This window comes from Helianthus annuus, chromosome 7 (assembly GCF_002127325.2).
Source record: "Helianthus annuus cultivar XRQ/B chromosome 7, HanXRQr2.0-SUNRISE, whole genome shotgun sequence".
Lineage (NCBI taxonomy): Eukaryota > Viridiplantae > Streptophyta > Magnoliopsida > Asterales > Asteraceae > Helianthus > Helianthus annuus.
This window is the reverse complement of record NC_035439.2, coordinates 103250725-103278128: the sequence shown is the minus strand read 5'-3', so window position 1 is coordinate 103278128 and position 27404 is coordinate 103250725. Positions and strand designations below refer to the sequence as shown.

General features: G+C 35.0%; 1 protein-coding gene and 2 long non-coding RNA genes across 12 annotated transcripts; 2 read left to right on the top strand and 1 right to left on the bottom strand.

Moving 5' to 3' along the window:
- Window positions 1-2542: 2542 nt before the first annotated feature.
- Window positions 2543-11827, top strand: LOC110939692. 7 transcript variants are annotated; one of them, XR_004862178.1, is made up of 7 exons: window positions 2543-2697; window positions 4200-5665; window positions 5867-6036; window positions 8814-8940; window positions 10442-10527; window positions 10864-10953; window positions 11597-11827. It is a non-coding gene; the product is annotated as an uncharacterized LOC110939692 (long non-coding RNA). The 7 variants fall into 7 exon arrangements; XR_004862176.1 differs by lacking the exon at window positions 11597-11827 and having other exon boundaries at window positions 2545-2697; window positions 4200-4285; window positions 4622-4711; window positions 5356-5665; window positions 10442-11071; XR_004862175.1 differs by having other exon boundaries at window positions 10442-10953.
- A 2258-nt stretch (window positions 11828-14085) lies between these two features.
- Window positions 14086-15523, top strand: LOC110938429 (phylloplanin). The gene is made up of 2 exons (XM_022180768.2): window positions 14086-14318; window positions 15094-15523. The coding sequence occupies exons 1-2, from the start codon at window positions 14132-14134 to the stop codon at window positions 15390-15392; spliced, it is 486 nt and encodes a 161-aa protein (XP_022036460.1). The 5' UTR covers window positions 14086-14131; the 3' UTR covers window positions 15393-15523.
- A 3912-nt stretch (window positions 15524-19435) lies between these two features.
- On the bottom strand, window positions 19436-23723 carry LOC110939691. Of its 4 annotated transcripts, none has more exons than XR_004862172.1 (6): window positions 23057-23723; window positions 22833-22990; window positions 22471-22546; window positions 21887-22092; window positions 21530-21807; window positions 19436-21369 (listed from the first exon to the last, which is right to left on the bottom strand). It is a non-coding gene; the product is annotated as an uncharacterized LOC110939691 (long non-coding RNA). The 4 variants fall into 4 exon arrangements; XR_004862171.1 differs by having other exon boundaries at window positions 22842-22990; window positions 23057-23722; XR_004862169.1 differs by lacking the exon at window positions 22833-22990 and having other exon boundaries at window positions 23057-23720.
- Window positions 23724-27404: the final 3681 nt, after the last annotated feature.

Below are 27404 nucleotides of genomic sequence, written 5' to 3'. Positions count from 1 at the left end.
ACGGGGGCGTGCCCAAGTGTCAGCAGAAAAGACAAAGTTGTAGAAGCTTCTATCACCCACACGGGGGCGGGACCAGCGGACACGGGGTCGTGGTCAACTCTAAGATTCGCAGAATCTAGGGAAATCTTGATAGTACATATACGCTTCTGCACACGGGGTCGTGCTCAGCGGACACGGGGGCATGGTCAACTAATGTAGACAAACTGCAATTAATGAAGAAAGAGAAGGAGGATGGACACGGGGCCGTGCCCAAAGGACACGGGGCTATGCCCGAGCTTCTGTTCAGGCTATAAATAGGGGTGCTTGGCTCATTTGCAAACCATCCCTTGGCACACCACGTCTCTCACACATCACCCACCACCCACCACCATCACAACACCATCATCCACCACCATCATCCATCATCCATCATAGAGTGTGTGAGTCGTCTCGAGACCCAAGATTGAACGTAAGAGTTCTTGACAATCAAAGGTCATGTTTGCCTAAGTCTCTTACATCACTTGGTGAAGACAAGTGTTTAGTGTAATACTTTTTATTTTTAATCTTTTCGCACTTTTTATTTGGTTATGTATTAATGACTTTAATAACTAGTTTCTTATGTTGAAGGTGATTCTTCCTTATCGTTTGTCTGTGGTGTCTTGGCATTATTTTACTGTCTATATAAAATAAAATATTTTCACCATTCATATCTCCACAGTCTATATGGAGATATGTTGGCTACCTGGTCGGGGGTTAAGGGAACGGTTTGGTAAGAGTCTTGCCATTGTTCAATGTATAGATCCTGCACAGGACCTGTGTCAAATTTAGTAGGATCTCCTTCAATACCCACCGGTATTGGATGGCGGGGGTCCAAACTCTTTGATCCCCTCATAAGTAAGCTACTATTAAAACTTTAACCCGGCTACTTAGGACTGTATCCCTGCTGACTCAAACTACTTAGCCGAGGGTAACGTCACCTTTAAAAGAGGGGCCTACCACATTATGCATTAATAACTTAATTAATTATCTTTCAATAATCCGACCCTTTAGGATTGTATCCTTGCTGACTCAAACTACTGGGTTGAGGGTAACGTCACCTTCAAAAGAGGGGCCTACTACAATAACTAAGATAATCTCTTAAAAAGTGCAAAAGTGCGGAAATAATCAAAGGTTACACTAAACACAAGTCAGATCTAAGTGATTCATCTTGTCTATCTGTTTTTACTTTTATTTTATTTTTCAGCATTTTAGTTAGTTTTATTTTTCTAGTTTAAAACCTTTTTCTAACTTTTTGATTTGATTAGACGTTGAGGATAAACCGGTACTAAAAGCTCTTGTGTCCTTGGACGATCTCGGTATTTTACCAACACTATACTACGTCCACGATGGGTGCACTTGCCCATATGTGTGTTTAGTGTTAGTAAATATCGTGTTCTATAAATTTAAAACTTGGTTAAAAAAGTGTAAAAAGGGCTTAAAATATATATAAAAACCTATAACACACGACACGCATTAGGGCCTTGGGCCTGAAGGCGACAACAAGGAATATCTGTTTTGTCTCTCTGGCGACGACCGTTAGTGTCTTCTAGAAGATATTCGATGCTGGCGCATCTTGATTGGAGCCACGTGTCCGGGCTGTCGTCCTTGTTGTCATTCTGACATCAGCAGGTGAGTGGAGATCATGGTGCAGTTGTCGCCGCCCCATGATTGGTGCCACGTAGGCGTCCTTGTGTACTTTTTGTCTCCTGCACGATTGTTAATCGTGGAGCACGATGTGGTTCAGCCTGTTGGATGCTGATTGGCTCGCTCCTTTGCCACTCGTACCTTTGATGCTTCCTGAAATTGACCTGCATCGCTACCCTCGCGCGGCCTCTGGTGTGTATTCAACCATTCGATGCAAAGCTTGGGAGTTGAGGGCTCTTATTCAGGATGCTAAGTGTGAAAATTGATGCTACATCTTGTTTAGACCTCGCGCGCAACCTAGGCATTGACAAAGTAAGCCACGAGGGGTGTGCAGATTAGTCTTATTAATGTATAAGGAGTATGGTTCAGTGCGCGACCTGATAGGTCTGCGCAGCTTTTTTGGGACCATACCCCATCACAAGGTTAGGCAATACAATTTTTGTTTATAAGACTATGTAATGTAATATAATATCTTGTTTGACATTTTTGTTTGTGTAACACCCCAAAAACGGGTTTGGTAATCAAACCATGTTAATATTAATGAACGGGTAAAATACCGTTAGTGGTAAAAATTAACCCGGTAAATATTAGGCTTTAAATAAATGAACCTAATATTAGATGAAAGAAAATAAAAGCTTTTAAAGAAATAAAGTTCATAAGAGGCCCGAGTTAATGAGACTTAAAATGAAATGGGTTATGACTTCCCCGAACCCACTAAGTAACTAGGAATATTAACCTAGTTAGTTATGTGTTGTTAGAATAATAAAGGAAACTTGAAATAGTTAAACCTTTTATAAATCCTTGAAACTATAGGGACTAAAATGGGCCAAGAGTGAAACATGATTAAAATTAAAAGAAATAAAACACCAAAACACACACTTATGTGTGTGTTTGGTCGTGATTTACAGGAGCCAAGAAAGGGGCTCTTACAAAGCCCTAAAACTCACAAGAAATCCAACAAAAATCGAAGATAGAACAAGCTAAAAATTGGGGCTTTTAATAAATTTGGGATCACCCAAGCTAGAAGATTGCAAGGTATGTTGAATTTTGTTATTTGGTGAAATTTTGAAATTTTGATTAACATGCAAGAACGAAATTCTGGTATGAATGATGAATGTTGTAGTGAAATTGATATGAGTATGAGTCTAGGAACAAACCTTAGGTGAGAACTTGATGAATTAGTGTCATATATTAGAGATTGAATGATTACCCATATATATGTTAAGTGGGGTTTTATGATACTATGATGAACACTTGAAAAGTGATGGTAAATCTGAGAAAAATTGGTGTTATGATGCAAGATTTGATATTGTTCATGAGTGCTAGACATAAGGGTTTGATTTAATGATTGAAAGTTGGTTAAAAATATTAGCCATGAACTAAATAGAAGAGGTATAAAAATCATGCCCATAAGGTGCTCGTTAAAATGCCCAAGTGAATCGTGTTGTCTACTAGTTTGTATGTAGGGCTTGATTTGATGATTTCATGAGTAGTGGGTTTTTGACAAATCTTTGATTTGTATGAAATTAAACATGATGGTGTATGGGAATCACCAAACAGGACTTGAATATATGTTAATTTTAGTTCTAGTTTTTAAATGGACAAAGATGAAGTTGAGAAGATGATAAAATTAGGATTCACATGATGACTTCTTGAAATAATGATGTTTTTGACATCTCTTAGCCTACGATCATTGTGTTATAGGTTTCTAACCATTACCAAGAGTTTAATAAGGGTTTTAGCCATGGAAATGGGTTGCATTTGATGGTTCGGGTCGAATTTCAAAGGACCCTAAACATGATTTCCATAGCTTTTTATATGGATTTCGACTAATCTTAAAAAAATCATATAAAATCAACCGTTTATCCGATTTGGGTGTTCTATACCTTTTCGGAAAGCTTATGGAGTAAATTTTTACTGTTTTCAATCATAAGAAACAAATGTGGTTGTTAAATAGGCCAAAAAAGGTGAATTAAACTGCTGTTCAAAAACCTTTAAAGCTGGTTGAAAAATGAAAATATAGTTGCTGTGCTGATTTTATAAAAATCATATAAAATCATAGAAAATTCGTTAGAAGGTGTACCTTATATGCTTGCGAAGGTATTGAAGTTTTCTACGATCCATTTTTGAACATGTTAATCTAGTTCGGACTTTAAATGGGTCATAATGGTCGATTACAGCAGCTGAATAGAAAATCGCTGCACATTAATAATGTTATTATTAATCCGGAAAAAGGCATATGATTGCGTATACTTGTTTAGTCATGAAGTATTTATTGTTAGGAACAAGTAACACTTTATATGACATGCTTAAAGTGTTCAAAATCACTTACTAACTAGTTTGTATAAATAACTTGACTAACGGGTCAAACGGTCAGTGAAGTGAATGGAAAGAATTATGACAAAAAAATAAATAAATAAATAATATAGTTGTTGAATAAATAGCATACTTTGGTAAATAAGTGTGTGAATCCATAAGGTGTGATGGTCATGTTAATGGTTGACTAATCTAATCATCTTGTGGATATGATATGGTAGTTTGACTCTGACAAGCTAGGTAGGAGCTTGGAAATGAACGGGTCAAATGGATACAAGTTCAAGTATGAAGCTCGCAAGGATGCAAGGTAAGTATAACTTACACTAGTCATATATTTTAGAATGTTCTTTTGTCGTATTGACTACGAATAAGACAAATGGTAATTTAGTCACACGTTGACAATAATCGTTAGTTTTAAAAGACGCTTTCCCGCGTAAGACATAAAGAGCCGAAAGTGGTAATAAACGGTTTATAAATAAAATGAGCATACGGTGTTAAAAGGAGCGAGTCATGTAGATGAGATGATAATAAATATTATCTCGCAAAGGTAAACGGTCAATTCGGCCAAACGGGTCAAAAGGTGTAGACATCACCTTTTGACAATATCGACTAATGATTCTGGTGTCGAGTTATATGTTTACAGGAGTAGATATCCAATGGATACTCGCATCGCTCTTAATTAGCAATTATAAAGCAAGGTATTAAACCGGGTTAGTAAGTTGATCCGAGCCAGGTATGTATAATAGATTAACTCATCATGTAGAATTTGAAGTTCGATGAAAGTTAGGCAAAATAAAAAAAGGGCATTCGGTTACCTTAATAGGTAAACTAAAGGATTTAAATTATTTAGACAGAATGTTTTGAAAACAAGATTTGGTTAAAAATGAGAAATTAGAATCAAACAACAGGTTTATTTGATAAAATCACGAACGGGTCAAATTTGGTAAAAAGGGGTAATAAGCCGAAGACTTAAAAGTCTTAAATTTTGTTAATCCAGATGTTGGGTCTTGACTCCATTTGATGGAGGTTCAATTTACAATCACGTAGGAAGAAACGGTAGGTCAAACGGACAAGCGGATTAAAAGTTATGAAGGTTTCCGTTTTAGAAATCGGCAAACTTGGAAAATCTTGCAGAGGCCACCGTAAGTTACGGTAGCTACCGTAACTTACGGTAGCCTTAAAAATCTTTACGCTTTAAACCCACTGAGTTACGGTGGAAGAATCAACATTCAGGGGCTACCGTAAATTACGGTAGCCACCGTAATTTACGGTAGACCCTGTAACAAAATTTATTTTAATCAGTTTCGTTTCCCAGAACTCGTTAGACACGTTTATAACCCCCGTAAGACTAAAGCATTTTTTGTTTATGAAATGTAGGTACATTTTGGATGCCGGAAGACGATCAAGCTCATTGGAGAACCGAACACGATAAAGATACATGCTTCCGCACAGTGTCCCGTCGTAAATTTTAAACGACGAATTCAATTACGTTATGTCGAATAACTTATGATTTGTAAAAGTTTTAATAAACCCATATTTTTATAGTATGTGTAGTCTTATCTACACAACTAATTGTTGGTAATTATATGTAAAACCGTTAAATAGTAATTAGGGTGTTACAAGTTGGTATCAGAGCTCATGGTTAAAGAGTAAAGTGTGTTCGGTTCGAGGCTTGATCGCAAATCCGGTAAGTACATGTATATTAATGGTTTAGTATGATTAAAGTGTTGTGAACAACACATAGGGTTATCGTGTAATACACGTTACTCCAATTAAATGATTGATATAGTTAACGAAATTATGTGCGTTGACACGTATAGTAAAAAGTCTCGTATTAAATACAGGCGATTATTGATGTAGACATTACTAATCTTTGTAAATGTTTTAGTTGAAGGACACTCGCATCTGAAGATGGTTAGAGTTTAACAAATTTCGAATATGACAGAGGAACAGTCCGAAGTATGACAAGTAGAGCATGCTCACCAAGGACCCAAATCGCGTAACGATAGCAAGTAAGGATAATTGGCAAGGAAAGCCCGTTAGGGCAAGCATTACCAGGTGCACGTTTTAAATTTATTACACGAATATTAATATGTAACAAATACATAGAGACTGACTGTTGCGTACGTAGGATAAAACTTGGAAAACCTGAATAGGATACCTATTCAGGATGATGTTTCCAAGAGAAATTAAGTAGAAATATGTGTTATTCACGATAGTGAATAACAAAACAATAATAGAGTTAGTTTATGTGGAAACTTGGACGGGAGTAATTATCCAAGTGAATAATTCTCAATATTATACTAATGAGAAAAGTAGAGATCACATTAACGAATGTGATTACATAATAATTTGATAGAAAGAAAACATTTTATATGTTTAAGGGCAAAACAAGTAAAACTAATGATTGTCGTTTAGCATTTAGATAAAGTTTTACGAAATGAAATCAAAGATATAGAAATAAACAGAGGCGTTACTTACATAGGGCGTGATGTGGAAATTATAAAAAGATCATGTGTACCATGTGTTGATCGCTTACTCTGGCCAAGTAAGTAGTGAACACATGATACCATGAACTTCTTATGATGGATACATTTATGTCCGATGTGGTAAGGACGGGGTGAATGGGACGAACTAAAAAGGTACCCATATGAATCAAATAAGCAAGATGTTTGATAATAAATGTAAAGTTGTAAACGCAAGCCAGATGACGGAAGTGTATTACGTTAGAATAACGAGCCCGAGAGAAGGGACAAGGATCAAAGTAAATGAAAATACAGACCGACTAATGAGAATATTAAGGCATAGGAATAAAGTTTGACTGTCATAAGTGATGAAATTCACATGGACAAGTCAAACGGATTAAATAAAGAATAAATGACTTGATTGAATAAAAGCGATGGATTTCGTTAAGACGACCAAATAAATTAACAAAAAAAAAGTCTTAATGCATACCGGAATGGTTGCTTTGATAATGACTTCGGTAAAATACCCGATAGATGGGTAGGATTTTGAGTGTATGCGTAAACCAAGAGACGGGAACGCGGAATAGAAAGTCAAACGACTCGGATTGTGAGTTATGACTAAAGAATGACAAAATTTTGTAAACAGAAAACTTGATAACTATAAGATGAACGGGTTGAATACAAATGAAGTTTGACGTTCACAAGTGATGAAATTTCAGACGAACAAGTCAAACGAGTTAAATAAAGAATAACGCTTGATAATGTAAGTAAGCGCGAACCTAATAAATAAAAGCGCGAAATATTAACAAATCTATATAAACGGTTATAGGAAAATATAAAAAGGAAAACGTAAATCAAACAACGGGAGCGTTAAAAACAGTAAGATGAAAGAACCCGGATAATGGACTGTAAAGAAATAGAGGCGTAAACCGAATAACGGTAAACGGAGAATAAACCGACGTGTAAATGACGTAAGAAGTCAAAGAGTTGTAAAGATAATCCGAAAGAAAACGAATGTAGCCTTAGACTACAGTCAAGGTTAAATGAATTTCAAAAGCGAAAATAAATGATTCTAAGCATAAAAAGGGGTGAAAGCCTATAGAAATAGCCTACGAGGCTAAGTGAAAGAACCTACGGGTCACTTGGGTAAAGCGTGGGAACTGGCTACGATTCCCCCGTGTAAAATAATAATAATAATGGAAGAAAATAAATTCTTGTCTTCAATTTCTTGATATAAGTAATTGACATAAGTTAAAGAGAAAACGTTAAACTAAAATTCAGTTTTAGTGAGAAACAACATTTTAACGAAAATGAATATTTTTAGAGAAATCAGAAAATGGTTAAAATTAAAGCATATAGGTCTTAACACTGATAGGTGTAAGACGATACATTCGAAAGAAAGATTTCCGATAATGAAAAGTCGATATAAACTTAAACATGACGTGATGTGATCACGGTCGCAAAAAAAAAAAAAATAAATAAATAAATAAAATAGTGATGTAGAATATAACCACGCTGTAACGCGAGTTACGAGATAGGAAATCATAAACACACAAAGGCCAATGGTGGCAACATGGTATACCCGAACGGCGGGGTGTAAAGTGACGGTGACTAACCAGTCTAGCCGGTAAAACTATTCAAAGTCAAGATAGTGTCATGACCAATACAAAGCGCTTGTCAATATAAGACAAGCGCGGAGTATACGTGTTGACGGACTAACGCGACTGAGTGGTCAAGTGACAACTCGGTCAAAGAGGCGACAAAGATATGAAATATAAGATGAAAGTTATGGTTCGTAAGGACTTACACATGAAGGACGTACATGTCAATACGAATGATAACTATTGACCGAAAAGAATGAATGCCTTGAAAATGAAACTATGTTCGTTTAGTTTAAAACAATTAACCATGTAAATAAGGTTTCGGGGACGAAACCTCTTTAAGGGGGGTAGACTTGTAACACCCCAAAAACGGGTTTGGTAATCAAACCATGTTAATATTAATGAACGGGTAAAATACCGTTAGTGGTAAAAATTAACCCGGTAAATATTAGGCTTTAAATAAATGAACCTAATATTAGATGAAAGAAAATAAAAGCTTTTAAAGAAATAAAGTTCATAAGAGGCCCGAGTTAACGAGACTTAAAATGAAATGGGTTATGACTTCCCCGAACCCACTAAGTAACTAGGAATATTAACCTAGTTAGTTATGTGTTGTTAGAATAATAAAGGAAACTTGAAATAGTTAAACCTTTTATAAATCCTTGAAACTATAGGGACTAAAATGGGCCAAGAGTGAAACATGATTAAAATTAAAAGAAATGAAACACCAAAACACACACTTATGTGTGTGTTTGGTCGTGATTTACAGGAGCCAAGAAAAGGGCTCTTACAAAGCCCTAAAACTCACAAGAAATCCAACAAAAATCGAAGATAGAACAAGCTAAAAATTGGGGCTTTTAATAAATTTGTGATCACCCAAGCTAGAAGATTGCAAGGTATGTTGAATTTGTTATTTGGTGAAATTTTGAAATTTTGATTAACATGCAAGAACGAAATTCTGGTATGAATGATGAATGTTGTAGTGAAATTGATATGAGTATGAGTCTAGGAACAAACCCTAGGTGAGAACTTGATGAATTAGTGTCATATATTAGAGATTGAATGATTACCCATATATATGTTAAGTGGGGTTTTATGATACTATGATGAACACTTGAAAAGTGATGGTAAATCTGAGAAAAATTGATGTTATGATGCAAGATTTGATATTGTTCATGAGTGCTAGACATAAGGGTTTGATTTAATGATTGAAAGTTGGTTAAAAATATTAGCCATGAACAAAATAGAAGAGGTATAAAAATCATGCCCATAAGGTGCTCGTTAAAATGCCCAAGTGAATCATGTTGTCTACTAGTTTGTATGTAGGGCTTGATTTGATGATTTCATGAGTAGTGGGTTTATGACAAATCTTTGATTTGTATGAAATTAAACATGATGGTGTATGGGAATCACCAAACAGGACTTGAATATATGTTAATTTTAGTTCTGGTTCTTAAATGGACAAAGATGAAGTTGAGAAGATCATAAAATTAGGATTCACATGATGACTTCTTGAAATAATGATGTTTTTGACATCTCTTAGCCTACGATCATTGTGTTATAGGTTTCTAACCATTACCAAGAGTTTAATAAGGGTTTAAGCTATGGAAATGGGTTGCATTTGATGGTTCGGGTCGAATTTCAAAGGACCCTAAACATGATTTCCGTAGCTTTTTATATGGATTTCGACTAATCTTAAAAAAATCATATAAAATCAACCGTTTATCCGATTTGGGTGTTCTATACCTTTTCGGAAAGCTTATGGAGTAAATTTTTACTGTTTTCAATCATAAGAAACAAATGTGGTTGTTAAATAGGCCAAAAAAAGTGAATTAAACTGCTGTTCAAAAACCTTGAAAGCTGGTTGAAAAATGAAAATATAGTTGTTGTGCTGATTTTATAAAAATCATATAAAATCATAGAAAATTCGTTAGAAGGTGTACCTTATATGCTTGCGAAGGTATTGAAGTTTTCTACGATCCATTTTTGAACATGATAATCTAGTTCGGACTTTAAATGGGTCATAATGATCGATTACAGCAGCTGAATAGAAAATCGCTGCACATTAATAATGTTATTATTAATCCGGAAAAAGGCATATGATTGCGTATACTTGTTTAGTCATGAAGTATTTATTGTTAGGAACAAGTAACACTTTATATGACATGCTTAAAGTGTTCAAAATCACTTACTAACTAGTTTGTATAAATAACTTGACTAACGGGTCAAACGGTCAGTGAAGTGAATGGAAAGAATTATGACAAAAAAATAAATAAATAAATAATATAGTTGTTGAATAAATAGCATACTTTGGTGAATAAGTGTGTGAATCCATAAGGTGTGATGGTCATGTTAATGGTTGACTAATCTAATCATCTTGTGGATATGATATGGTAGTTTGACTCTGACAAGCTAGGTAGGAGCTTGGAAATGAACGGGTCAAATGGATACAAGTTCAAGTATGAAGCTCGCAAGGATGCAAGGTAAGTATAACTTACACTAGTCATATATTTTAGAATGTTCTTTTGTCGTATTGACTACGAATAAGACAAATGGTAATTTAGTCACACGTTGACAATAATCGTTAGTTTTAAAAGACGCTTTCCCGCGTAAGACATAAAGAGCCGAAAGTGGTAATAAACGGTTTATAAATAAAATGAGCATACGGTGTTAAAAGGAACGAGTCATGTAGATGAGATGATAATAAATATTATCTCGCAAAGATAAACGGTCAATTCGGCCAAGGGGGTCAAAAGGTGTAGACATCACCTTTTGACAATATCGACTAATGATTCTGGTGTCGAGTTATATGTTTACAGGAGTAGATATCCAATGGATACTCGCATCGCTCTTAATTAGCAATTATAAAGCAAGGTATTAAACCGGGTTAGTAAGTTGATCCGAGCCAGGTATGTATAATAGATTAACTCATCATGTAGAATTTGAAGTTCTATGAAAGTTAGGCAAAATAAAAAAAGGGCATTCGGTTACCTTAATAGGTAAACTAAAAGATTTAAATTATTTAGACAGAATGTTTTGAAAACAAGATTTGGTTAAAAATGAGAAATTAGAATCAAACAACAGGTTTATTTGATAAAATCACGAACGGGTCAAATTTGGTAAAAAGGGGTAATAAGCCGAAGACTTAAAAGTCTTAAATTTTGTTAATCCAGATGTTGGGTCTTGACTCATTTGATGGAGGTTCAATTTACAATCACGTAGGAAGAAACGGTAGGTCAAACGGAGAAGCGGATTAAAAGTTATGAAGGTTTCCGTTTTAGAAATCGGCAAACTTGGAAAATCTTGCAGAGGCCACCGTAAGTTACGGTAGCTACCGTAACTTACGGTAGCCTTAAAAATCTTTACGCTTTAAACCCACTGAGTTACGGTGGAAGAATCAACATTCAGGGGCTACCATAAATTACGGTAGCCACCGTAATTTACGGTAGACCCTGTAACAAAATTTATTTTAATCAGTTTCGTTTCCCAGAACTCGTTAGACACGTTTATAACCCCCGTAAGACTAAAGCATTTCTTGTTTATGAAATGTAGGTACATTTTGAATGCCGGAAGACGATTAAGCTCATTGGAGAACCGAATACGATAAAGATACATGCTTCCGCACAGTGTCCCGTCGTAAATTTTAAACGACGAATTCAATTACGTTATGTCGAATAACTTATGATTTGTAAAAGTTTTAATAAACCCATATTTTTATAGTATGTGTAGTCTTATCTACACAACTAATTGTTGGTAATTATATGTAAAACCGTTAAATAGTAATTAGGGTGTTACAGTTTGTCATTAAGACATGTGGCATGGCCCGATTCCATACGGGTTCTTTAGTTGTTTTGATAGAAACCAATGAATCGTTTATAAGTCTAGAAACTTAGGGGGCGTTTGGTTCGCAGAAATTTAGGGGAATTGGAATTTGAATTTGAATTCCATCTCTTAAGATGTTTGGTTTACAGAATTAGATGGAATTGGAATCCCAATTTCAATCTTCATGTGTTTGGTTGACAATGGAATTGGAATTGGAATTAGGCATGAATTCATTCAAATTCCTTTAATTAAAGGAATTCAAAATCCTTCCTATATGTGAAGGAATTAAAGTAAATTCATTGGAATCTTCGACCGTTTCGACCTGCGCCTTTCGACCCGTACCGTTTCGACGCGAACAATTTCGACTCGTACCGTTTCGACGCGAACAGCTTCAACCCGTAACGTTTCGACGCGAATGGTTTCGACCCGTACCATTTCGAATCGAACCGTTTCGACACGTATCGTTTCAAATCGAACCGTTTCGACGCGAACCATTTTGACCCGTACCGTTTCGCCCGATACCGTTTCGACTCATACCATTTCGACACGAACCGTATCGACGCGAACCGTTTTGACCCGTACCGTTTCGAATCGAACCGCTTCGACCCGAACTGGTGGTTGTGGGTGCCGAGGTGATGGATTCCAATTCATTTGACAACCAACACAACAAAAATGGAATTGAGATTCCAATTCCAACAATTTCCAATTCCAATTGGAATGTTTAAATTCCAAATCCAATTCCTTCAAATTCTAATTCCTATACAAATTCCAATTCCAATTCCAAATCATTCCGCGAACCAAACACACCCTTATATTCTAATTAAAGTTGTTTGCTTTAGTTGCCATAAGTTGCTTGCTTTAGTTGCCATGTGTATATTATATAGATTCATCTATTTTGTCTTCTAGTTGTTCCAAGCTTGCGAAAAAAATAATAATCCCATACCTGATTACCCTACCATATACCTATCCCAGATATTTCAGGTTTATCAATCGGTTTAGAGTTCGATTGCAATCCCTAATTTTAATCAACCAGTACCAATACTCTAAACAAGCTAAATGTTGAAATAACTAATAAACATGGTCAAACCAAACCTTCTTAAGCTTATGAGGCTAAACAAATAGTTATTTACATAAAAGTACTCTTTCCTATTATAATATATAACTAGCTTCTTATGTATAATATAATACATAAGAAACTAAAGGAAAAACAGTTTTGTTAAAGTTTGGACAATGTAAAAAAATCTACTTTATTCGATTTTGAGGACTATATAGTAAATTGTAAAGTTGAAGGGTAGTAATGTAAATGATTAAAGTTCAGAGTTCTATTTAGACAGTCCTAATTTAGCAAAAAAGGGAGAATTACTCCATTGGAACCTGAGTCTGGCCGTTTAGAATCTGTTTCCAAATCTGTCACGAATTCTAATTTACCACATCACTTTCATTACTTGTTTAAATATTGTTTCCAAATCTATATATGCAAATGCTGCAACCGGGAAAGCAAAAAAAAATTACCTTCATTATTTGTGTTAAAAAAATCTGTTTCTAAATCTATATATGCTAACGTTGTGATCGGGAAAGCAAAACAATTATTTTAGTGGGTATCATGTGACATCCACCGGTTAGGCAGCCGCCTCCTCCACCAATTGTTAGCTGCCACGTAGCATACAACATTACCTCCCATGGGTTTTGTATATATAGATAATTACATATTACATAAAAAGATAGTTTAATAATTAATAATATAGGTTGAGCTCGTAAATATTTCATGACTATAGTTCGAGCTCTAGACACAACGAGAAACAATTAAAATTCTAGATCTCTAAAGTGAAACGATCAAGGCTCTAGCTTTCCAAAATTAAACAATACAAACTCAAGATTAGAAATCTCGAACTCGACTCATTTACACAGTTAACGAAACCAATCATACAATCATACTTAATTGAGATAGCATACTAGTATTGCAAATATGAAGAAACAAATAAATACTCGTTACCGAACAAATTAATGCTTGAAGACAAAACACAACAATACTATCACATGCAAAATTTGATACATACGACTACTTGTAGTCTTGTAAGACACCATGTGAAAGTCAATTTTATTTAAATTTGATTCGTAAAAGTCTTCATTTCTTTGATAACTATTTAAAACTAGTGTTCTCGTTTTCAAACAAACGAGTTTTAAATTCCCTTATAAATAGGAAAGCTTTCGTCATTAGCATTGCATCGGGCCTTTGATTGTAAACACACTAGCTATTTTACATCAATGGCAATGAAATTTATCATCTTAATCACCGTTTTCATAGTCGTATTAGGTGCATCACAAACAAAAGCTCAACTCCCTCCTATTTCTCTTAATGGTGACGGTTTGATAAACGTCAGTGGAATTATATATTGTTCTGTGAATAGTACCATCGTTGTTAATGGCTCAAACCCAACCCCTACCTTCCCAAGTAAGTGGAATTATAGATTGTGACATTAAGTTATAAATTGATGATATTGATCTCTTAATATTACACATAAAAATATCTCTGACAGACAACCAAACAACTCACTCTAGCTCATATTTAAACAAGTGAGTTGTTTGGTCGTCTGTCAGTAAAGATGTTTTACTAAGGTGCTGTTTAGCAATTTCTAAATGGTTAAGTGCTGAACCAGTAAAGATGTCTGAACCATTAAGTGCTCAACCATTAAGTGTTGAACCAGCAAGAAGTCTGAACCATTAAGAGCTAGTATAATGATTAACCGTTCAGATGCAAATGTCTGACCAATTCACATTAGAGGTCTTAACCATTCAGACTCAGTATAATGCTTAACCATTCAGAGGCAAATGTCTGAACCATTCAGACATCTGCTCGCGAAACAAACAGTCTAAACCATTAAGTGTTGAACCAGTAAAAAAGGTCTGAACCATTGAGTGTTGAACCAGTAAAAAGGTCTAAACCATTAAGAGTCTCATTAATAGGTAAACAAACAACCCTAAGGCTACTTAAACTACTTTCTTTTTATTAATAAGTTTTAAATTCATTATCACAACTAAAACCTATAAATTAAACTCTACACAAAAAAAAAAAAAAAATGATGTTAAAGCTACTTTATCTAATTTCACTTTTATTGGATAAGTTATTAATTAATTAGCAACTAAAATGTATAACTTAAACTATGTTTATTGACTATTAATAGAAAAATGGATGTGTATATGATTTCTATATACTTCCTTGTTCACAGATGCTCTAGTCCTACTAGTATGTGGTGAAAATCTGATAGGCTCGACCATGACAAATGGAATAGGAGCATTCAACATAACTTTAAGGGGGAGTCCACTTCTTGTAACAACCCTTTTATCGTCTTGCAAGGTAGTTCTTGCTACACCGCCCTCGAATTGTAACGCAACCCTACCAGCCAAACCTTTACAAGCGTCACTAGGATATGTGGGGAGCAACATTGTTGGGCTTTCCAAAGTTACGACTTTAACCCCAAAAGAGCCATTCACATGTTTGGCCTTAATAAGGATTCGATTAGGATGATTTCGTTATGCTATTATATAATGTAAGAATAAAGAAAGACATTGATCTTTATAATATCTCTATATTTCAAATGTTTGTAACGTGAGAATGCCTCTATATAACATATGAATAAAGGAACTTATTGATTATTCTCAAGTTGGTGCACTAGTTCTTTTTATAAACACGGCTTTAAGGCCCCCATTTAGTTAACAGAATATGATGAAATTCGCTAAGGGGGATTACATAACATAAAAACTGTTTTAGTAGTATCACACCTAGACCAAAAATGAGTAAAAACATAAAGCGGATACCAGGGACGGAGCTAGTGTATTAGAAGGGGTAGTACGGGCTACCCCTCAACTCCGTCTCCATACTGTTTTCGTAGTCTAAAAAAATCCGGTTTTATACAAAGGATACCTTTGATCCCAAAAAAAAAGAGATTGGGATGGCCCTGAATTTTTGTGCTAGCTCCGCCACTGGCAGATACCGTACCGATGATGGCGGACAAAAATACGGAAAAAATGCCTTATATGTCGCTGATTTAAATATTAACATTTTCTGTATGTAAACTATATATTTTCATTTTTTGTTAAAAAAACTCATTAACAGTTTGGTTTGGTTCGTTTATAGTTTGCCAACACTTAGATTTTAGTCTAGCGAGTTTTAAAACTGTTACTAATGGTTTTGCTCACAGTTTGGTCGGTCACTTGACTCTTATTGACCCAAACATCATTTTTGAAACCCATTCATCAAACAAAAAACCCAAAGTATACAAATCTGATCGATCATCTTCCTTCTCCAAATCAAATACCAAATAATACCAATACAATACTAATTCTTTCCATAATCTATAATAATCACTAATGAACTAATCTGTAAAAATGTGACAATAGCCACTCTAAGGTTTCTCTGCGGCATTTCATCAAACACCTTCCAGACTTTCATGTTCATGATCACGAACACTACCAACTTCACCATCGATTCGATCACCACCCGTATGATCCGGATTCAACTGCGGCCCGATAATCTCTCTCCTTTGAGAAGCAGCTTCTTTTAACTTCTTCTTTCGAAGCCTTTTTCTCTGAGCTCTTGTGAGCATTTCAAACCCTAATTCACCCTCTCCCTCACTCCTTTCTTCTTCTTCTTCTTCTTCTTCTTCCAATTCATCTGTATCTGTACAATATTTATACAAGTTCATAACATTAATTGAATTGTTAGATTTCTCATAAAGTAATTGCAATTAGGGGAGAGCAAACTAAATGATGGGGTGGGATTCTGAATTGATGATTTCCCGCGCTAAATCTAGGGTTTGGGTGTGTAGTTGTTTGTTGTGATGAGGTGAAGATGGAGGTGGAGGATAGAGCATGTTAATTAGGGAATTGTGAAGCTTTTGTTGTCTGTCTTTTCTCTTCATTGGTGATTGGATAGAAGATTGTAGATTACTTTTCTTGTGAGACTGGTGTGGGTATATAAGTCTACTAGGTTATATACCCGTGATTTCACGGGTTATGGGTTGTTTTATAAAAATTTATATTTACAAAAGAATTTTATATATTTGATTTCTTATAATTGGATAACCTCTTCATACTAACATTTTATTGATTTTTGATTTTTTTTAAGAAAAACACCACTTTAAAGTCCTTTCTACCACATGTTTTTCTTACCGTGGTTCTATTAATGTAGGGTTGATGCAACATATACCATGTCATCATGTATTGAAGCAGCTCAAGCTTGGGTTGATCTGAATCATTCCATGTCATCAGATTGTCCACAACCAGGACCCACACGAACATCATCAGAACATATCAGTGATTTTAGTTATGACCCGGGAACTTCCCGGGTAGGAAATTTTTATTTACATTAATTATAAGTTTATAAATATATACAAAGTGATATATTACTGTTAACGGTAAATAACCGATAACATGATTTTTTTTCGATGATTAGTCTCCAACCATAGCAACTTTCTTTGCTCAATTTGACTGGTCCATGCACCCATTGTTTCTAAGTTACTGCTGACAGCAAGAAACATCCACAAGCCTTAGAGACCAAAAAATACCAACAAAGTGTCATATTACATAAATTACTGATAAATGGAAATATAACGAAGATAGTCGAGTCCCTTTGATGTTGCATATCCTTTAGTTGCCAAAAGCTTTTATTAAGTAAATCGAGTCCCTTCTACAAAAAGAATCAACCAAAAGGTCGGATGACATATTAAAATCTATTTATGATTAATAAATGATTAAAATCATACAAAAAGTATGGCATATTAAATGTCTTTGTTGGTTTGGATATTTACAGACCCGTGTATTACACGGGTTAAATAACGAAAACAATTATAATTTGTAAAATCTCTAAATATTTCTTATGATTGGAATTACCCATTATGCGTTCTATAAAATTTTATCGATTACCAGGTAATTATATATGACATCATTTTAGTCTACAATACCAAAATACTAAATTATCTGGTTTTTAAAGTTTCTAATGCCATGAATACTGGCCATTCAATTTTATAAGAGGTTATAAGAGTGATAAAAAAGGATATGAAATTGCAGCCTGGGCATATTATTTATTTGAGTAAGTAATTAGTTGTTTCATGTGAAATGATATAAACTTCATAGATATATTCCCTTCCAAGCAAAGGGCCTTTGATCATAAAAGAAGAATTTCCGTGCATAACTATTTTGCCGTACATTTGAACAAAAGTACCTGGCAGTCATGTAATGATATCAAGAGTATTTCTAAGGGTGTAGGGAGTGGGGGGCGGCAAACCCACTTCCCCGATTTGGTGGCTAGTGGCAAACGAATGCCAATGAATTTTACCGATCAAACCTTCACCAATTCGGTGAGGGTTTGCCGACGCGGCAAAGGAGGAAGAAGAGAGAGGGGGGTAGTGTGAGGTGGGGTCCATTCCAATCTCAACCAATCACATTTTTTTCCTTTTTTTTATTTAAAAAGTTTACCACTTCACCAAATGTCTAAACCATTGCCAACACTTTTCACCAAAGTTTAAACATTTTTCTCTGATTGACGTGGCACACTCTCATTGGTTGATTTTTTAGTTTGCCACTCTCAAGTGTTTAACCACTCCTTACACCCTAATGTGCCATTTCAGTTTAGCTTAAAATGAAAAGGTTTGATATTATTACATTTTATAAATCAAAGCTTTACAATTAACTAATCATATTTATAACATCAATCATGAAAAAAAAAATAAAGATTTTGAACAAAAAGTGTTTCAGCCAACCTAACATGACCCGCTTTAGCTGCCACATAACCTGGCCATTTTGACCCGATCACTATAACTGTACATATTATGTGTGAACAAAAATGTGTTAAAAATGGCATACATCCTCGCTTTTTGCTTTGGTACGTTCTTGTAAAGAATTACCAGGATCTTTAGAAAATTAGAAGGAGGGGGGTTAATAAGAAGGGAAATTGGTCTGTAATAATCTCACCTAGACCTTATTGGCCATTAATAATCCCACCTCAGAATATTCCCCCCACCAGTCCCACCTTTCACCTATTTTTCCTACAATGGTCCCCCGTTAAAAAAACTTAACGGAGTTAAGCTTTTTTCCAAATTACAAACAGATTTTTTAGAGCTTTTGATTAGAACGACGATACGAGTCCATTGATGTAAAACTTGCCTCGAAATGGTGCTCCAAACGATGAAAACAGCGCTTCAATTCGGGTGTTTAAATTTCCAATTAACCAAAATCAAGTCACTTGGAGCACCATTTCGAAGTAAGTTTTACATCAATAGACTCGTATCATCGTTATGATCAAAAGCCCTAAAAAATCTGTTTGTAATTTGGAAAAAAGCTTAACTCCGTTAAGTTTTTTTTAACGGGGGACCATTGTAGGAAAAATATGTGAAAGGTGGGACTGGTGGGGGGAATATTCTGAGGTGGGATTATTAATGGCCAATAAGGTCTAGATGGGATTATTACAGGCCAATTCCCCTAATAAGAATATCAAAATTTATACGAGTTACTGAGGCGTACCCTCCACCATACAACAGAACCTTTATCCCTCTCTTGGTGAGTCTCGTCTAATTTTTATAGCAGTATTTGACATAGCATAAAATCTCTCAAAACCACACGAAATTACAATTTCCTCCAAATATCATACAGTATACACTTAAATAAAATGAAAAAAAAAACAAATATTGACGCGTATGATTAGCCCATGAAAAAACCAAAATTGACTTGTATGATTAGCCAAACATAGCATAACAGTAACAACTGAAGCCCGCACAAGAAGTTTATCTCTCCACGTAGATGAAACACATGAGTAGTAAGTAATCTTTCTTCGCTGCAAACAACACAAAATGATTGATAAGCCTTACAGATCGATGGTTTTATTGAGGACTTCTATGCAAGATAAAAAAAATATACCACATATAAGTTACCCTATATTAAATAAGATTTCGAACATAAGAACCCAAAGTATTAAACTGCAAGTTAAATCATGTATGTAAAACTACCAAAACATTAAACGGGTCAAATGGAGAAAAGTTGTATTCTTGTATTCTATTTTGTTAGCAAGTGCTGTACCTCCTTAATGAAAATAACATGTTTCTTTTTTTAGCGGCCGAAAATCACAAATCAAAGCTTTCAAATCAAAATATAGAGACAAATTGATGGATATAAACGTCTTGAATACATAGCTAACACACATAGTTAATTCGTTAATATTCCTCGTTGGTCCAAAAATCTCGCGGCTCGGAGCTCGCCCGAAGCTCGCTCGGATTTAGCTCAGAAAAAGCTCGCTAGATATGGCTCGGTTTAAAAGTGAGCTGAGCCGGCTCGGCTAGAAAGTGAGCCTAGCTCGGCTCGACTCGTGACGAGCCAAATTGGCTCGGTTTGGCTCGCTTGGTAGCGCGGCTCGGCTTAGCTCGAATTATTTTACTTATAATATATTTTATTTTATATACATATAATATATTACAAAAAAGTGATTATTATATACATGTATTTAGGCTTGTAGTTTGATATCTATGACATATTTAAAGGTTGATTGTCCTGCTAATGAATAAATATTGTATTTACTTGAAATATAAAACTTATTTTGCGTTGTTGAACGTGATTTTGGCTTGTAATGTATTAGGTTGAACTTATTTTGAATATGTTTTTTTGAAGTATTGAATAATATTTTAGAATACCGAATTTTGAGAGCTATGTATTAACTTTTATTTTTAAAATCAAGCCAAACCAAGCCGAGCAGAGCCAACTCGGTTTAAAACCAAGCCGAGCCCGAGCTTAGATTTTTAGATCGGTTTCAAATCCGAGCCGAGCCAGCTCGGTTTATAATCGAGCCGAGCCCGAGTTTGCCCTTAGCTCGGCTCGGCTCATGAACAGCCCTAGTTAAACTAAGACATCACTTTGTTCCCTAAATTATACAGAATCCAATCAAATTCAATTCCTAACTTATGACCTTAACCTCCTTCTCCAATAAAGTAATTAACCAAATCTCCAAAACTCACAAACCCTAGAAAAAAAAAACATTATCATCATAGTCTAATTCACCAGTCACATCAAAAAAGCAATAACCACCATAGAAAATTCAAAGAGTAACATGTTTTAAAAGGAGAAAAAAAAATACAAAAAAAAAAAAAAACACATTACCACTGATTGTTCGTATCCTCCTATATTTATAATGTTATTATAATTTGATAAAAGATGCAACAAAAAATATGATACGTTTACCAAAAAAAAAAACCTGCTTTTACCAAATTTCTTCCTCCTTGGCATCCAAGAATTGTTGAGGGACACACTGGGCACTAAGAAGTGGTTAAACCAACAACGAAAATTTATAAAAATAAAAAAGGTTCTGATGGTTAAATCCTAAAAACAAAAGATTAAAGTTAATGAAATCTCAATTTTAAAGTTTTACAACCCGAATAAAGAAGTAGAGTAGAAATTGAGACCTGAAATGTTTAGGATCCGTGTAAACACCACAAGACGAACAACCCTGAATTGTGTGCACCCTAAAATGAACAAAAACCATAAGAAAGCAGGGGATCGAAGAAGGAAGATTTATGTTGCATCTTAAGATCCCTAAACTTACTTTCCAGGCAGTTAACTTGTAAACAATAAACCATTAATGATCCAATTAAACTGTTGTACAATGTTAAGGGGTGTTGATACCTGAGTCGCAGATCAGAAACCCTGTCGAGGAGTTTACGGTGGAATTAACATGGCAGCGACACTTGAGGTGTTCGTACAGTTCATGTTCAGAGCGGGGATGCAAGGCGTAACTTTACTGGAAACACATTATACCCCAATCTCTCTCACAACCTTTTCATAGTTGACAATGATCATTTGCTTCTGGCGGAATCAACGTTGTCGCACAACCGAGCACCGTCACACTCACAATTTTTTTGTGAAGCAGTGGCCAACTTTTTTCAATGTTAAATAGAAAAAAACTGAAGTGAGGGTTAAACATCACCTTGCCAATCTGATCAGAAATCAATAAACCTAACTTATGGTTGGAATGCCACTTACAAGTATGTTTCAAGGAGGTTGCCGAAGCGGCCAATCATCCAACACAAAACAACTGCCAGCAATGACATATTTTGTCTGGGTCTGTTGTGATAAAAAAAAATCAAATAGAGTCCCCAATATTCCGTCTTCTTTGGCTTTCCTTATTCTCGTTCTTGTACAAAACTATAGTCTATTGAAATGTGTGTGAGATGACTCAACCCTGCTTCCTAAAATTGCAAAAAATGGTACAAAGATTATGAATTGTGCGAACTGTACCCTATCAGAGATCATCAATTGCTTCCTCCAATATCAAAACTTATAATTAGCACTTAACAAAACCTCAAACAAAAGCAAAACCACTTAACAAATGTCTGAAGTCTACATATAAATAAATAAAGATTAGGAACTGTACGAACCATAACATTGCAGAAATTTGTTGTTTACCTATCATGTTTGGCAAACATCACAAAATGACTAGACTCGTATTAACAATGGTGAACAACCTAATATGTTGGTTCATTTGTAAAGCACAAACAATATCAACCTTAACAACTTTAAGTATTTCTTATGCACCTTAAATGAGATGTTCTCAGATGTGTACTCACTTTATCTTAATATAGATATTGACCCTTGGTCGCCGATAACTCCTGGATGTCTGGGTCCGCTAACTGATCTATTTAACTGTAAAACATAAAATAATTGTATCATTCAATGTAAGAGCGTTATATGCGACTTGTAGGGTAAATATTTAAAAAAAAAAAAAAAAAAAACTCAATGCAAGAGTCGAAGCACAGCCTAAATAAAGGTTGATTATATTAATGGCTAACTTGGTCATTTCCGAATCCAAAGTGTGCATTTTAAACTTTGGAAAAGAATCGAAAATAATTGAATAAGCACAGAGAGGATAAGAGTTACTATTGTACATAAATGATAACTGCCAAAAATTCTCTACATAGTTTTCTATAACCTTAATAACCTTCTATTATGATGACATCCCTGTAGCTTCCTCTGGTATCATAAACAATAAACCGACTGGAAAAAATGTGCAGATGACTTGAATAGCTATCCCGAAACTAAGGTTATTAAAAGAACCTGAAGAGATGTTCAAATTGATCCATCGACACCCTGATCTCTACACCAATCAGACACATGTATACATATAAACTATAATTCAACAAAAAAAAAACTTACATTTTTGTGCATTAATGAACCTGAGAGCTTTCCCAAGGGCAATAGTGTAATTATCAGGAGGAGGTGGATGTTTATGATGCCTAGGAACAGTCTTAACAATCAATGTAACAAACCCAGCAATAAACCCAGCCGCTAAAATCAATCCAACCGTCCAAACAAAGATCTTACGGCTGACAATAATACAACCCAGATCTACATACTTCTTCTTCTTTTGTTCACCGGGACCCAAGAGCCAGCTTTGCTGTGTCTCATCCAACGGCCATGACAACGCTGCCTTATCGAAATCGTTCAGATTCCGGCTCCGATCATCGTCGGTGGCTGAATCCGCCCCACGGATCTCTTCCGTACATGTTTTTTAATATCAAAACCCAGATGAGATCATGATGTGAATGGGTGTGAAGAGAGTGGGGATTATGTGAGTTGATTTGGGTGTGAAGAGAGTGGGGGTTTTAAATTTTGAATTTTGAATTCTGGGATGAGGTGAAGGAGTTTTGCAGACTACATTTTTTGAATCCAAACTTGAAAGGGAATTGATCTGTAGGATACAGAGAAGGAGAGAAGGAGAGAAGAAGAAGACGGCGAGGAAAGGCAAAGAATTGGGCATTAGGAATTTGCTGCTTGCTTTGACCTGCAGAAGAGAGAGAAGAGGGAGAACTATTCTCTGCCCTAGTTAAATGCTCTTGACATTTAGCAAGTCTTCAAAAAAAAAAAAAAACAAATAACAGAAAAAAGAAGAAGTTGACACGTGGACTAAATGAATGTGGGAGTGACAAGTAGGAAAGAGAGAAGGCAGGAGTGTTGTGGTGTTGACACATGGGATTTTCAACACTTGATTTATTATAATAGAGAGATAAGATGAACAGACTATTATATTAGAGTAGACCGTGACGACGGATCTTGAAAATCCCTATACGGACAACGTTTTATAGAAAAGGGGTAATAAAATCGGAAAAACATCAAATTTTTCCAAAAGTCACATTACCGTCGGAGTGTCAAGGGGCAACGTGGGTTACCCCTTGTTAAGAGGTAGATCCGCCCCTGAGACTAGAGGTGTAACACTAAATCGGTTTAAGAACGGAAATCTATTTCGGTACGGAACGAATAACAAACTGGTTCTAACCTGATTGAACTCATAGGTTTATAATCGGTTTGTATTCCTCTTATTTGAAACTAGTTTGAACTCGAACCAGACCCGCAAAAACCAATCAAAACCGCTCCAACTTATTCGAACCCGAAACCGATTTTTACTTTTTGTTGACCAACCCGAACCGATCTGAACCCCACCAGAACTGGAAAAAACCGATCAAACGACTCCAAACCCGAACCGGTTTGAAACTGAAAGCGGTTTTGACTTTTGGTCGACCAACCCTAGCAAGTTTAGGGATCCAAACACAATGTCATGCAAAAACGACATAACACTGATCACAATGAATTTATCTAGCATTAAGCTTGCAATTAAAAAGAAATGAAAGGGTTCAAGAAGACAAATTGATGGTTTCACTATTTTAGTTGCATGATATCCATATCTCATTATGTTATGAAGCATTTGTTTTAGTGGACCGAAGACTACTTTGAATCGTTTTTATTATTTTTGTAGAGAAAGACTGGTTGCGGCTTTAGATAGAATTGGAAGGGTTCAAGAAGACAGACTCATATTTGCGATGATGAACAAAAATCTAGTTACAAAGAATGATTGTTTTAAATAGCTCGTGAGATGAAACGACGAATGTGTTGAGATAGGAATGTTTATTAATAAAGATAATTGGAAGCTCGTTAACAAAGTAATTTATTAGATGTGTTTCATCTGTCCATGATATATTGCACGATGATACTCCAATGGTCCGCTAGTGATCTAAATTTGCTGTTTAAAAAAGTTATTAGACGTGTTGAATTAGAAGTGTTTGATTTTTTTTTTCAAAGTCAACAAAAGAAAAACTACATGAATGGCAAAAGGAAAAGAAAAGCAATCAACTATATTTGTATATTTATTACTGTGTTATAATCTTATGTATTACACGTGTTAAGTAAATAAAAATTAAATAGTTAATAACGAAAATTTAACAATTATAAAACGATATTTTAAGATACTTTGCTGGTATCCGAAAAAAAAAAATTGTGTCATGATGTATGATCAAAAATTGTGATGTTTGTCAAGTTATAAATATGAAAGCATTTGAACCATCAATTAGAAGACAAATTGTATCATCGACTTTCTCACGAGTTTTAACAGTCATGTGAACATACATTTAATAACCCAAGTTTTATTTAAATAACAGTGGTCTTAATTAATTAGTTCTAAAAAAATTGTTGAAATGTCCAGATTAGGCATATAGCAATTAGCCAATTAGATAAACTTACAGCTACAAAATAATGTTTAAATTAATTAGATAAGTAAAAATTATCGGTAATTATTAAATTATATAACTTTAAATTTAAATATCTAAACATGAGCTGGATCTTAAAATGATGGTTGTTTTTGGATAAATTTAATAGTATGATGAATGTAATTATTATTCTTCTTGCATTTTAAATATATTAAATAAATAAATAATTTGTTAAGCAAGAAAATCGTTCTCTCCACCCTCGTTATGAAAATGCTTGATATTTGTTTCAATTTTAAAGATATAATTTCTAACCTACTAATTAATATAAATAAAAGCCAATGAGCTTGTGGTGGAGTGGTAAGGGAGAGACTTGTGTTTCTATGAGACTCAAGTTCAATTCCTGCTTCTCCCCATTAGTTTTCAGCGGCACCTGGTGATGATGAGAGACTAGGCGAGTAGGCGGCGATCTCTAGTTCGATCCTTGAACTGAATGGGTTTTACCTCACCGCACTGTCGTGCCTTTGGGCGAGTGTTCACGGGCTTCTGCCCTAGGTGAGGGTTTTCCCCAGTTCGAAGACGAGTGTATCCCGATGTGGTGAATTTCGCCAGTAGCCCATTTGGAGGATTCGTTGGCCGTTCAAAAAAATATAAATAAATAATAAGATATTTTATGGAACTTTATCCGTAGTTTCTTAAATGTTTGAAACATATATTAAATTTAATAATTTAAATTAAATAATAGCCGATGATCCCTAGATCAAGTGGTGGAAAACTTGCATTTCTCTTGGGAGATGCATGTTCAACTCTCACTTGGTGCAGAGTGAGGCACTGATGGGCAATGATAGGAGACCCAAGGAAACCTTGGTTCGATCCTTAAGCCAAACGGACCGGTAATTTTACTGTCGTGCTTACGGGTGGGTGGGTTACCGGGTTTTGCCCGGAATTGATGGTGGACTCGGGTTACTCTCGGAGTACTCCGTTTGGTCCAGTGGGTGTCCCGATAGTGCTCGGGATTGATTCTGTTGGCCGTTAAATAATAATAATAATAATAATAATAATAATAATAATAATAATAATAATAATAATAATAATTACATGCAATTGTCATGACTTTTGATTAGGTGTTATGGGTGGCTATTTCTCTCAAACTTTTAAATGCATTTTGCATGACAAAAATCAATGGTAGACTTGGAAATTCCTCTAGAGAAAATAGGCCAAGATGGGTGTTCTAAGGGTGTTTTCAAGTTTGATTTTCAAGTGCAAAAACCCAAGAAAATGCTCTCTAATTTTCGGCCAAGGGTTGGTTCCAAGAGGGGAATTTTCAAATGAGTTTTAGGTGTAAAATCCTAGCTAAACTTAAAGTGTTTGTTGGAAGGCTTGGGGTATACAAGCTTGAGGTCTTCTACACTTGAAGATTACCATTCAAGAAGAATCATCTTCTTCATATCTTTTACTCCTTGGAAGATAGTATTCTTGAAACACCCTATGGTTGTGTTTTATTTTGATAGCACTTGACAAACTAATAAATTATATGGATAATTTATTTTGAGAGAATATTTTATTTTGTTATTTAATGGGTTAAATAACATTTTAAAAGGTTGTATAAGTCTTATAACATGTGATGTTATAATTTTATAAAAGTTATAGAATTAAATAAGACTTAAAATGTTAAAAGAATTTTGAAATTTTTTTTTATAAAAATCCATGTGCCCCCCCCCCCCCATGGTCTTCCCAAGATCATGTTTTAGTCCAATAACATTACATGCAATTGTCATGACTTTTGATTAGGTGTTATGGGTGGTTATTTCTCTCAAACTTTTAAATGCATTTTGCATGACAAAAATCAATGGTAGACTTGGAAATTCCTCTAGAGAAAATAGGCCAAGATGGGTGTTCCAAGGGTGTTTTCAAGTTTGATTTTCAAGTGCAAAAACCCAAGAAAATGCTCTCTAATTTTCGGCCAAGGGTTGGTTCCAAGAGGGGAATTTTCAAATGAGTTTTAGGTGTAAAATCCTAGCTAAACT